This window comes from Patagioenas fasciata, chromosome 1, assembly GCF_037038585.1.
Source record: "Patagioenas fasciata isolate bPatFas1 chromosome 1, bPatFas1.hap1, whole genome shotgun sequence".
NCBI lineage: Eukaryota > Metazoa > Chordata > Aves > Columbiformes > Columbidae > Patagioenas > Patagioenas fasciata.
Window position 1 is genome coordinate 107206189 of NC_092520.1, and position 13678 is coordinate 107219866.

Below are 13678 nucleotides of genomic sequence, written 5' to 3' on the forward strand. Positions count from 1 at the left end.
TCAAGTCACAAGTGTTCATTTAAAAGCTAAATTTATTGTACTTCATTTTATAGTGTTCCCTTTCTAGGCTGAGAGTTGATACAATAAAAATATATATAGAAGAACATTTAATAGTCTTAAAAGAAGGCAGCACAATGGATAGGACAGGTTCTTTGTCACCAGACTAGCTTAAAAAACTGTAATGTTTAATTTTCACCTTTAAAGCAATCAAGCTGACTTTACTAATGTAAAGTGCAGGCAGAATAGCTGTTGCATAGCAACAGATCTAAGTCTTCTGAACTGCCTTGGTTTTGACAAGGAATCAACTACACAATGTGCATATACATCCATCAGATATAAAGAGTTTTTTATATGAATATATTTACTTTTGGTCCAGTAAAACAATAGCAGGAGAATCTAAATGCTTGGAACAAACAGCACAATCCATTTCAAGTCAAGCATTTGTGGAGAGAAATTTACAAAAACCTCACAAATTTAATATACAAGGCAGTACCCATGCAGTAAATAAATGCCGAGTTTATACAAACAATATTTTTCTAATGGTACAAATTTTACACTGGATCCAGAATTTTATACAAACGTTGATAAATGATTTGTCATCCATATCGACTTGAATATAGGAGTACGGAAAACGGGCTACAGAAAGGCCACTCTTCTGTACAATTGTGCAAAATCTGCAAAACGTTTGCAATCCGAATGCAATAAAATAAGAAAGAGGGAAAGAAAAAGAAAGAGAGAGGAGGGAAAGAGAGAAAAAGAGGGAGAGAAAGAGATTGGAATAAAATGGAAGGAAGAAAGAGAAAATAAATCTGTCCACTCTTTCCTTCATGTCTGCATGGATACAACTGCCAGGAAATATCAGAGCTCATAAAGTTTGAAGTACATTCACTGAGCTGTACAGGCAATAGTCTAAAGTTGGTGAAGAGTACAACTTGCTGTAAAAAGTATAGAAGAGGCTTTTCTCTTTTACATGAGCATTATGAAATCATGTTGAGAGTCCTAAGTTATGCAGCAAAATACTGAAAAGCAGCAGAAATATTTTGTCATGCTCTCTTCACTTTTCGAAAACAAGCCCATAAAATGAAAATAGGCAATTTAGTATTTTCTTCCCACTTTCCTTTTCCAGGCATGTGCCTAACTCTAAGGAACTATTTCCACTCATATTCACTGGGTTGTCTCCAGTCCATCTCAAATCTCATGGAAGTTTGAAACATTTTAATTGGCTTGTGAACCCAGCAGAACCCAGAGACATCCCTTCCCCTTCAAAAGCAAACCAGAGGCTTTCTTACTCCTCAGTTATGTTTTGAGTCCTGTGCTCAGCTCTGCTCCCATCACACATGACAGTACCATAGCTAATTAAAAAAAAAAAAAAAAAATCAACCAAATGTGACTAAGAGACAAAGAGACAAATAACACATAATTTGGTCTTGATTAGAATACAAACCGTTATCTCTTTGCACTGATAGTAAACCCTAGCAATAGGCTTTAAAAAAGCATAAGGAAATAAGATGTAACCTTTTGATACTTAAATTCATGTCAGTCATTTCTGTCTGCTGATTTTCGCCCTTTTGTGTGTTTGACAAAACCGAAACACAACTACAGCATTACACCCCTGTTATTTAATAAAACTCCTAGAGTTTCTCATTAAATATAAAAAATGGTTTTCTTCCACCACCAAAATAGTACCCGCACTCCAAAAATGCAATGCAACACTGGGATTATATAATACAAAATATTGTTGTAAAAGTGACCTTCAATATCAAAACCTTCAGCTTGTAGAACTTCCTTGTGAAGGCCACAGTCTTCCAAAAATGCTTTTAAATACTTTTCTTTAATAGCTAAAGATCATATTTGCTATTTCACAGAAGGTAAACACAAGCGGAGCATTGCTAGCATATAAAACATACAAATCTTCAATAAAGACATGGTATTGTTGACCATTGAAGGTTTAGTTCACACAGCTGAGTAACATTAAAATATAGTTTACTAAGAGCTCCCACTAGAGCTCCTGCTTTATGCATTTAAGTAAAGGGCTGGACTGTAGCAAATGGACAAAAAGAGAGACTTTTATACGTGTGTTTCAATGTAAGAGTGAGTATGCGCTAAGGAGGCTATAAGTGCATCAACCTCTGACGAGCCATTAACAGAGTCCCTCGCGGTGCTGCTTTGATAGATGTCCATGAAGAGATCAAGGTACATTTGTTTCCATTCTTGAAAGTCTCTAGACGTCAAAGCTGGATTATCCAGAACTTTGTCTATAATGGCTACTTCTCCTTCCCTGGCCTGTGAGAAAAAAGGAACAAGGAGAGTCAATGTGAGCGATGAGTCACTGCCAAAGTCAATCACATCGGTGGAAGGAGAGAATGGGGACAGCAAATTCAAGTCCTAGAGCCCCTAAAAGCAGGAGGGCTACCTGACTGCTATAGGACTACTTGCAAACAGATGCCCTTCCTACAGGGCATCACACACCACCCTGCGGGGCTGGGGCTTCCCTCGTCTTGTCCAGCATCCTCAGAAAAGAGTCCCTATTCCCCCTCCTCACCCCTAGTTCAGCTCAAGGAAGAGCAGGCCCTGTGCTGTTTACTATTAGCTGCTTGCAATTCTCAAGACGGGTTTCACACGACAAAGTGCCATCTGTTTACTCTCTTTATCAGCATAAGAAATACTGGATGGGTGCGTGGGATGCAGCCAGATGGCCTCCCGCCCACCAGCAGAGCTAAGCCTTTTTTACCAGGCTTGTCATGGGGACATCTGAGCACTACTTTTTGCAAAGGCTTGTGCAAGGACTCCTATGTTAATGATAACTGATCTTCATTAAAGATTGGGTGTATGTGATGGGCTAGCTGGCTGCAACCTCCTCTTGCCACTGCAGTGGCAAAGAGAAAAGGGTAAAATCTAACATAGCTGCTGGTACCTCCTCACCCATCGTCAAGGCAGGGATGTGGCTGTGTCATACTCACTGGCCAGTGATTAGTTTAGCAAGAGATGACAGGCAGCCAGTACAGATCAGACTAAACCTTAGATATACCCAGAGCCCTCGCAGTTGTTGCAGGCAGTGGAAGCTGGATGCACGACACATAACCCTGGGAAACACTGCTAACATGCAGGTTTCGAGCACTACTCCTCTGCATAGGAATGGCATGGTCACTAGCAATCTCCCCTCTATCTTCCCTGCCAGACAGGTTTCACATCCATCATTGCTAACTCACATTTTCCATGTCCATACTATGAGTATGTTAAATCTTTCTGTGGAGCATGTTAAAGGGAAATATTAAGTGTGTCAGTCCACGTTGATGGGAGAGGATCAGAGGGTCAGAGAAGTCACCCATAAGCAATAGGTTGAAATGTATTTTTCATGCTTTGCAAACTGCAGCTAATTAACACTATCTGCTAGAATACTGATTTTCAGAAATGGAGGTGCAAGCTGAGAATGATCAGTGGAAACTAAACCATGGGAACTCCAGATTACCTTATCTGCACTTGAACTAGCATAACCTGCTTCTCGCAGATTGTGGCTGGTACCCACACTTCTGCACCACCAGCCAGGTATCTCATACTCGCTGGCAGGAGAATGGTTTTGTGTTGTGTCTCAGGAAAGAGAGCAGAGGGGTTTTTCCTTAGGGACCTAGATGATGGCACAGAGAGTCTACAAACAATTTGGAGTGCTGTCTCAGGCTACTATCAATTTGGATAAATTCAAGGTGAGTTCAGAATACCAGTTCCAACAGGCCAGTGCAATTGGCTGCATTCAGAAAGGACAGATCAAGGGCACTGATTGATAAAAAAGAAAGAATAACCGATTAGGTAACAGCAGTAGTTATGACTGCCAGTAGTATGACAGAGGTGGACCTCTAGGCTATAACAGAGCTAGAAATTCATCTATGATGTCATTACAGAACAGGCATTTGTCGCTACACTGTTGTTTTACTCAAGAAACAGTAATTATCTGTCTTTGGTACTGGTTGCCACTGTGTTTTCAATTATTTGTGGCATGCACTTTAAGAATGATTTATACTCATCAAGGTCCAAACAGGACTGGCAACAAGTTTAGAACATATGGCTTATAGAAACGGAATGAACAAATTGTATTTGCTTGGTCCAAAAGAGGGAAGTCCCAGAGACTCATGAAAACAGGCATCTGCTGGGTCAAGAGGTTGTGCTGTTTTTGGAATTCCCTGGAAGTAAGCAATTCCATCTGTAGGAAGCCATTGGTACCTAGTAGCTCAAGTGTCAAGAAATGCTAAGAAGAAAGACAATTAAGTATGGCAGCAAGCTGCTGACACTGAACCACGATTTTGGTATGAGTGATCCTGCCGTGGTGAAAAGCACAGATACAGTGTGAACCTCCTGCCACATCTGAGAGTACTGTGATTTTGTTTCAGTTTTTCACACTTCTATAAGTCATTTGGAAAGCCCATGTATCTTGACTTTTTTCAACTGCTTTAATTCTGTAAAGACCCACCCAGATAATACTACAAGTAGTAGTTACCTTCAATGAGACGATACAGTGCAGAAAGTTAAGTATGTGTAAGATTTTTTCAACATGGGAGTCCCAGAGCGTGAAAATAATATTGCTTAAATGCTTCTCTAGGTGATGGAAAACTAAATTAAATAATGTTGATAAAGCCCTCTTTGATGAAAGCTGTTACAAAGCCCACTGTGCAATTATCTAGTGACTTAAAATGTGATAATTTAATATAGTTAACAGGGTCCCTGGGGAAATCCAGCATATTGTTTGCCAAAATGTCTAACAGGACAGAATTGAAACTGCTGTAACAAACAAAGAAGCTGACAAGAAGGTTAAATGAACTGTGGTACATTTAGAATAACCATAAAAATCTTCAAATCTATCATTACTACTATCTATGTATTTAATAAATCCTGCTGATTAAATACAAAGTTCTATCAGCTTATGCAGAAAGCAAGAGTGCAGTTTCCTCCTGGACAAGCTCAGCAATCAGAAAATAATCAAGTGTTGTAAAAGGTATTGCTGCCTTCTGAAAGGCTGCCTTTGCTTAAATTCATACTTCAGCAATTACAGAGTGAATGCATTCTGGTAAATGAAAATGTTCAGGACTCAAAAAGGGATTAAGGTCTCCTCTGATAATTTGATGTCAAATTCTGTTAAACTAGCTAGAAGAGGAGCAGCTGACTGAGATTTTATCTACTCAAAAATAAAAGCTGATCCCCTCACTTCGACTGATCTCCCAAGGCGCATTTTTCCCTACTTTGCAAACAGCATTTCCCTATGTCTCCCCTGCTTGTTTAACACACCAGGTTCAGCCTGAACTCCAGCTGTGCACAATTAATCTCTAAATACAGTCCAGTCCGATTCAACCCTGGGGCAGGATTTTTCCTCCCTCTTTTATCTCACCTTTAAAGTGCTTTTCAGAATTCGCAGCTGGTGCAGTTTTTCATTGACTACTGGATCGCTACATCTCTTTATAAAAGATTTCTTATACTCCAGCTTAGTGGAAATCCGGTGTTCTCCTAAGGGAGACAGGCTGGCCTGCTCCAGGGCTCTGTACAAATCTTGCAAGGAGTCTGCTGTTTTTTCCTCTATAGTTTCAACTGTAATGAGAAAAAGAAAAAAAAAAAAAAAAAAGGAGGAAAAAAAGAAGGAAAGAAACAACGTATCGTTAATGTGATTATATGGAAATCTATCAAAAACCTCTGCAAAACATGTAACAGACTTAACTAGGCCATAAAAAGAGTATTTCACACCTGCTAAGTTCCAGAAAAAAGCGCTACAATTGTAACTGCTCCTTCTTGCTATTGCCTTCAGGAGAAAGGGAGAAAAACTTCCAAGAATGCAAAGTCTTGACATGCACAGAAAGAAGAAAAAAAAAGACAAATGTTGCAAGGCGTAGTAATATTAGAGTGACACACTGTTAGAAATCATATCTTGAGTATTGGAGTTAAATAACACTGGTTATTACAGGAAAAGAAAGCCCTGGAAGCACCGGAAGCATGCTGCTGAGGAAGGTGACCAGGAATTGAATCTCATCCCAGGAGTGCTGATAATGTTTCTTATGGTGGTTTTGGAATGACACGTTGTTTTCCCTCCTAGAAAAGTCGACTTCTTTATATCTCTTATTTTGGATACTCAAGAGTGTTGTTCAATAGTTAGCAATGATGTCACTTGTGGGTTTTTTTTTTTTTTTTACTGTACTATTACCTGAAGGTTCAGCAGCAGACTATAGACTGGACATAAGAGCACATTCATGACAGCCTACCCAGCAGCACAGCAAACCAAACCAGAGCTGTTTGCCTTATAGGTGTGTTTATTTATTTATTACAGGTTTAAAAATATTTGTTTTAACTAGTACTGTGAGCATTTTAAAGAAAAAATAAAAAAGAAAGAGATTTTGCTTCTCTAAAACCAAAATCAAGCAAAGGGTGGTGATGAAATGTTACTCTGATATGAGCATTTGAGATGCTTCCATTAGAAACCATGAAAACATTTCAACTTCTCACACACTGGTTCCTCCAGAAGAAACAGTCTGATGACTCAGTACAAACATAGGAAGTGCCAGTGAAGTGCCAGGATCAGTGGGGTGGTGACCAGGAGAAGCCAGGGTAGCCATGGGGGAGCAGCCAGGTAGTGAGACAGGCAGCTCCATCCTGGCTACCTCTCACACATTGACACACCTGTACAGACAACAACCGGCCATCACCTGTGTGTGACCTCCCAGTTGTCTCCAGAGCCCTCAGGAGCCCCCCCCCCAGTCTTGGCTTTCATAGTGTTGTATGTGTTCCTGCCCCCATGTGTCTGTGTTCTCAGGATGCTTTCATGAAAGGTCTTGTTAGGAAGGCTACATCTGTTTGGTTTCAAGTGTTGCTTTTATCCTGCAACTGACACTGCACCAAGACAGTGCCATCTCCACGGGCTGAAAGTTCAGCACATGCTACATGTCCGTAAGTAATGAACCTCAACCTCCTCAGGTGTTTAGAGGGTTTTTTATTGAGCACCAACAGGGAGGACAGCTACTGTTTAGAAGTGACATTTCCAGCCCACCAGCAGCTACCTGAGACAATCTTCCATTCAAGTCCATACTGTGCAGTATGGCAACTACTCACCTCAGGCTCAAGCAAGAACTCCAGAGACTCAAGTCTCCACACCCTGTCACAAAACATGTTTGCATTTGTGTAGATCTTAACACAATCAAAGAATTCTGCAGTCAGCAACTGATCTAACTATATCTCTCATCAGTTTATTCCTTTGCCCTTTCTAGGAGACAGCTGTTTTTAAAGCACTCATTTTTATTAAAGAGATATGAAAGTAAAGAAGGGTTAGAGGCTTTTTATTGATGGAGGTGTTGTGGGTCTGTACAGAGCTCCTTCAATCCCCCCAGCATGTGCTACCTTGCTCGGAGACGTGTAACAGAAATGAGATGCGTTTCCATATCTTGCCGATTTCTTTCTTACTAAAACATATAATGTGTTTAAGGGCAAAACATTCAGTAGCTGAATACTTAAAGCTTTGTTAAATTTCCCTGCAGTCTTGCTTTTTATGCCTCCTGAAAAAGTCCATGCAGCAACAAGAGCAAATGTTTGGGATCTCTCTATCAGTTCATATCTCTGAACACCGAAGTCCACTAGTCTGACAAGATGGGGAATGGAAGTGCAAAGAGCAAAGGGAAAAAAAAAAACCAACAACAAAAAACTCAGTCTGCAAGGAAGTATTTTACATCCGTTTCTCTCATTTTCTTATCCCTTGCTATACAAGGTAAAAAAGATCTCTCTTCAGGACTCTTTTCCCCAGCAGCATTGCCATGTTGTACCCTCAGGAGATTAGTACAGGGACAGTCTGCTGAAGAAGCAAACCAGTGTTTTGACTCTGTGTCATCTGAATTTTGCTTTCACAGAATCATATAACCATTTTGGTTGGAAAAGACCCTCAAGATTATCAAGTCCAACCATAACCTAACACTGGCAGTAAACCATGTCCCTAAGAACCTCATCTGTACATATTTTAAACCCCTCCAGGGATGGTGAATCCACCACTTCCCTGGGCAGTCTGTTCCAATGCCTGACAACCCTTTCTGTGAAGAATTTTTTCTTAATATCCAATCTAAACATCCACTGGCACAACTTGAGGCCATTTTCTCTTGTCCTATTGCTTCCTGCTTGGGAGAAGACACTGACACTCACCTTGCTACAACCTCCTTTCATGTAGTTGTAGACAGCAGTAAGGTCTCCCCTCAGCCTCCAGGCTGAACAGCCCCAGTTCCCTCAGCTGCTCCTCATCAGACTTGTGCTCCAGACACTTCACCAGCTTCATTGCCCTTCTCTAAACTCTCCTCAGCACTTCAATGTCTTTCTTGTAGTGAGGGACTTAACACGGTATTTGCGGTGGGGCCTCACCAGTGCCGAGAACAGGGAGACAGTCACTGCCTTAGACCTGCTGGCCACACTTTGCTAGGGTGACCTAGAGCCTGGACCAGCAGCTGGCCATCATGTCCAGGCTTGCCACTGAAAACACCTGGCTTCCTGAAAAAAAAAAGGCTCCCAGAAAAACAAAAGGCTCCCACCATGGAGAAGTACCTGAGGTTCAATCCTAAATGACAAGTGCCTGGAAGGCAGCATGGCCCATGTGGGTTCAACCACAAAGCTGGGGGGCTTTGTCATACCCTCCCTCCCTGTGCCACTGGCCTGCAGGTCCGCACGGCTGGTGCTCCTCAGAGCTCACCTCCTTGGGCAGGCTGCCACTGCCCAGTGTGGGCCTCAGAGAGACTGCGGACAGGGGATTCCTACCCTCGCCCCAAATGGGGACAGCTTTGAGGCTGCATAGGAAGAGGTGCAGGACTACATGGGCACGATGCAGGCAGGGTTAGGCAGCAAAGCACTGAGAACGGCTCTTTGAAGTTCACTGGCACACTACCTCTACCCAGCTGAGGCTGCCTCCTCTGGGCTCTGTCACTGCCTTGGTGCTGTAGCTATGAGCTGCATGTAGAAAAGGGGATGTAATTTGCTATAAAGGAAAGAGAAGGGGGGAAAACCAGCAGGTTCCTTCTCTTATATGTGTCACGGCTGCTGGAGCTGGGGAAGCTCAAACCGGGCAAGATGCTGCCTTGTTCCACCCACGGTGGGGAGAGGGCGGCAGGCATCACGCTAACACATCCCATGCCCTTAATATTTTCCAGAGAAACACTGAAGGTGGTGGTACTGCTGCTCTCAATGGTTCTCAGTAGGCGGGAATGAGATTATACACGAATATCCCCTCCCTCACCCTTCTGCTGAAGACTTTGATTGATTTCCTGTAGGTGTTGGTGAAACCCTTAACACCATAAAGCATCTGAGGTACTTGATTAAATACACAGCTGAGCTTAAAACCAGCTGAGCTTAAAACATATTTTCTTTTTTTTTAAATTGGTGGATTTGTACAGGAGTCATGCTATTACAGCAGGGCTGTCTCCTTAAGGAAGAATAAGACCTCAGGTAATGTCTTATTTAGGTGGAAAATGCGGCCTAATGGGGTTTTGCAGATGACCTCAGAAGAGCAGTCAATGCAGCAGGTTGTTTTTCACCCTCACTTGGCTATTGAGTCATGGGTTTCATCTCCCCAGCCATCATCTTTCTCTGAATACACTGGTAGCTGTTTCCACATCCTGCTAAAAAGCAGGATCTCTTCTCTGAAGCACTAATTTTGTCCTCCGTGCCACCCAAACCCTTGTTGTTCAAACTCTGTAATTCTGGAGCAGAAATAAAGCTGTGGAAACTGTGCAGCACACAGCATCTATATTCACAACGACATCTTCCAAATACAAGAATATGTTGGTACTAAATTTTGTAACAATGAAGCTTCCGCTGTGTCTTCAAGTGAATTCAAAGCCATTTGCATCAAATTCAGGAGATAAAAAATATATCAGTCTAGTAAATGGTGTGTTATTATTTTTCATTGTTCTGTTTTCTACAAGGAAGATTTTCTGAACTTTTTGTACTCTGCCCTCACGTCTTAAAATGCCGTAAATATTTGTACCTACTTTTACATTTTCTCAGGAGAGGGAGATGGAAGTTGTGGCTGGGTGTGTGAAACTCAAAGAGGTCAGGAATGGTTTGGGTTGTTGGCATTCAGGCAAAACTGGTGGGATTTCTTAGACTGTGTTATCATTTGTTGTTGAAAAGATCATGCCCTGAGCTCCACAATGTACTAAGTGTAGCCACCTCTGAGCTCCATTGAGGTATCCGTATTTCCATTGTTTCCATCTTATAAACCAAGATTCTAAGAGCAATAAGTAGGAATATGAGGCACTTGAGTGAAAAGTGACCAGAGAGAAACAGTTAACATTGGTATTTACATTGATCAAGAGACGATCGGTCCACGTAAACTGATGATTCAGGAACACAGTACTGAATTAGGGCCATGCAAATGGTCATTGTTGCAACCCAGCTCACTCTCTGGATGCAGAGGAACTCTAGGCAGACATTTCTCATAAATCTGCTTTAAATATATGGAATAATCCCTACCAATTTTCAGTGGAGGTTCCTACACTTCTGTGACTCACTTTGCCTGTAAGAGCTCCAGCCACTGGAAGCTTGCATGGTTTTCCTCTTTCAGTGAGATACCAGAGAACCCCAGGACTGCACTGGGGACTGTAAGTGGACATAACTGCCCATGCAAGGATAGTAGAACACAGCTAATAATAAATTTTACCACTCTCTGTGCTGACAAGGTCAGATTTTTCAAGGGTTGAAGCTCTCCCTTGAGACCCCTTTGTGCTTTGCTAGTGTCTCCTAATGCCACCCAGGCTCATTCTGTCACCTTCAGGCTCCTCATCCTGACTGATGGACACCACTGCTGCCCTCATGGCATTCTTCGTTTTTCTGCTATCCTCTTTGCTGCTTGGTACCTTTATAGCTTAGTGATGTGCTTTCCTTCGCCCTGCAACTCCTCCCATGCACGCCCACTCCTCTACTTGCCCTGCATTTGAACAAAATAACCACCCTCTGCAAATCCTGAGAAAGCTGAGCTGCTGCAAAGTCTGTGACAGGCAGCGAAAAAGGCACAAAGAGTCAGACTGAAATCCCCCAGCTCCACTGAAATTTAAGTGCCCATTTTCATTCCTTTTAGTAAGCTTGCTTTCTCTGGCAGAGGAATCAGCTCAGCTCAGCTTTCTCAGGATCTTAAGGAAGCAATTTTGTTAGAATACATCACTAATTACATTATTAAACTTCTGCCATATGTTATTCTCCCCTACAAATTTCAAAGATTTGATTCCAATTTGAGAATTACACTGTCCTGCTTCACCTTTCACACAGGAGAGGCACCTGCCTGAAACCTCCCAGAGACTTTCTGTGAGTGTCAGTAGATGCTCCAGGAAAACAGAGAGCATCCCTGGCCTCTGGGAAACACTCTCAAGCTAGATAAAACAGGCCCTGATGCACAAATCTCTGGGTGTGTATTTTTTTTTTTTGCTTTGCTTTCTTGACCCTGATGCATCTATTTTGGGAACAGAAAAGCTCGTCTCCTAACTAATCAGTGATATAATCCCAGGACTGACAAAGTGTTTTGTAATCTTCCTATGCCACAGCATGTAGCCTGCGCTGTGTCTAATGAAGAAGTCTATCAACAACCCGCCTGGTCCTGCAGTGGTTTCACTGGTAGGGAATGGAGAGGAGGTGGACACCTGCTGATCCCTTGAGGAAGGGAGGTCTGCCTCGGCAAGCTCCTGAGCCCCAGCTCTGTCTATCTGCCAGCCCAAGTGTGTCCATGAGCAGGCAGGGCATATACCATGGCCACAGGGTTCAACAGCCTGGCTGGGCTTGGGGGGAACAGTTCAGAGAAAGACAGGAGGGATCTCCCTGTATTTAAGGTGAGAAAGGAAAAAGGATGGAAGGAGAGTGGATGTGAGGTTTCGCTGTGCTGGAGGAGAGGAGAGAGAAGAAATCCTCCAAAGTAGTTGTTATTGGTTTCTCAGTGTGAGGCTTAAATCCAACTTTGCTGCTGTTCAAGTTAACAAACTGCACAAACTGCACAAGAAGGAGGCATGTCCAAATGCTTATGATGCAAAGAAACAGAAATTACAGTCATTTTTTACACTATTTGGGTGGATGGCAGGCAGGCTAAGCTAGCGATTTCCTTTCTCTCCAGACTATAAACTAAAAGGAACAAAATGGTGAAACAAAGGAAGATAGTTTTACAAGGAGACAGTGTCTGCACAGCTGTGTGCTGTGTATGAGGTCATCCCTGCACAGGTACGAGCCATGGTGAAATGGAAAATCAGCTCCTGGCAGGAGAACGCTACAGAAATCACATCTCTGATTACTGAGAAAAGGAAGAAGCAGCACAGTGTTTAAGCCTGGCACGACACAGCAGGCAGGAGGTGCAATAACAGGTCTATGTTGAAAGCTCTGGGTAATAAGGAGCAGATTTCCCTGTCAAATAGACACAAATAGAAACCTGTGTCATCTCCTACTCCGTGTTATGGCAAACTCAAGGTCTGACTGGGTGTGTGAGTATGCCTATGCATCTCTCTCTATATACATATGCATATAAATATACACACATATATATTAATGAGAGTTCCATGAATGAAGAAAAGTTTAAGCTTAAGGGAAGCTTGAGAAAAGCTGAGGGATTCTTGTGCAGTGCATGGCCTTTGCAGGTCTTCTGTTTTTCTCTCCCTTTGCCTGACCTTTTCTGATCTGTGTAATCCTCCATCCTTTCTGACCCCGCGTACCTGAAAGTGCAGGATTTCCCCCAAAGTCTTCAGTCAAGGAAGTGAGGAGCAGTGTATAAGAACAAGCTTTGATACATGTGTTTAGTGAAACATTAGTGGCTGGAGGATCAGAGAATGAGTATTAAGTTTGCATTTCATACCATTCTTTCCTCTAAAGAGGAAGTACTTTAGAGTTATCGGGATAGTGGTACATGGTTACTATTCTCTCGTATTATGTAAATCTGCTGGCAAAAAAGATATTCCCTAGAGACGGTGTCCACCGAAAGCACCAACAAAACAGAGCTCTGCAATATGATGAAATTTTCCGCTCAGTGGTATGGGGCTGTCTCTCCTCTCATGTACATGAGCACAAATTGGTTTCTTGAAATAAAGTGAACTGTGCAGCCACATGGAAAACTCATCTCCTATAGGACAGATTTCTGAAGTGATTTCAGGCATTCTCCACTACAACCAAGTTCAACCAGCAGCAGTGAGGTACCATAACTGCTTTTTAAAGATCTGAGGCCTGAAGGATGCTAAACCTTTGCTATAGCACCAAAGGTCTAATTCTTTATGTGAAATACTTATAGCACTAGTGGTTTTCTTTTTGGATCAGTAGATCCCTGCAAATTTATTTTCTTCTGAGGTCACCTTTCTGGTGTAATTTGAATGACTAGCTGCCTACACTTTGTCACAGCCTTGCGAGCCACCACTGCCCTGCAGAGCGCAGCTGGTGAGCTGGTAGGCTGAAGCGTGTTCAACCTCCACAGGACACTTGAGCTGGTCTTACTAGAAGTCTCACGCCCACGTCAGTCACGTCTCTTCGGCTTCCCACATTACTGGAATCCCTTATTAAAAACAGCCAACACTAAACTCAGCATTAGAAAAAAATCAGTCCTCGAGGTTTCTCCCTGCAGACCTGCATTGTTGGGCTGACAGTAACATTTTGTCATTTTCAACATCCACTTAGCAATGAAGTACAGGTGCCAGCAAATGAGTTAATATGTTAGTGAGAA

General features: G+C 42.4%; 1 protein-coding gene across 5 annotated transcripts in view; it reads right to left on the bottom strand.

Moving 5' to 3' along the window:
* Nucleotides 1-14: 14 nt before the first annotated feature.
* CNKSR2 (connector enhancer of kinase suppressor of Ras 2) overlaps nt 15-13678 on the bottom strand; it is a 216539-nt gene continuing 202875 nt past the window's right edge. For all 5 annotated transcript variants that reach the window (XM_071812397.1, XM_071812401.1, XM_065858558.2 and 2 more), the window contains 2 exons: nt 5375-5571; nt 15-2283 (listed from right to left, as the gene is read on the bottom strand). In XM_071812397.1, coding sequence (XP_071668498.1) covers nt 2068-2283; nt 5375-5571 — 413 coding nt within the window. In that variant the 3' untranslated portion in view covers nt 15-2067. The remainder of the gene's footprint in view (nt 2284-5374; nt 5572-13678) is intronic.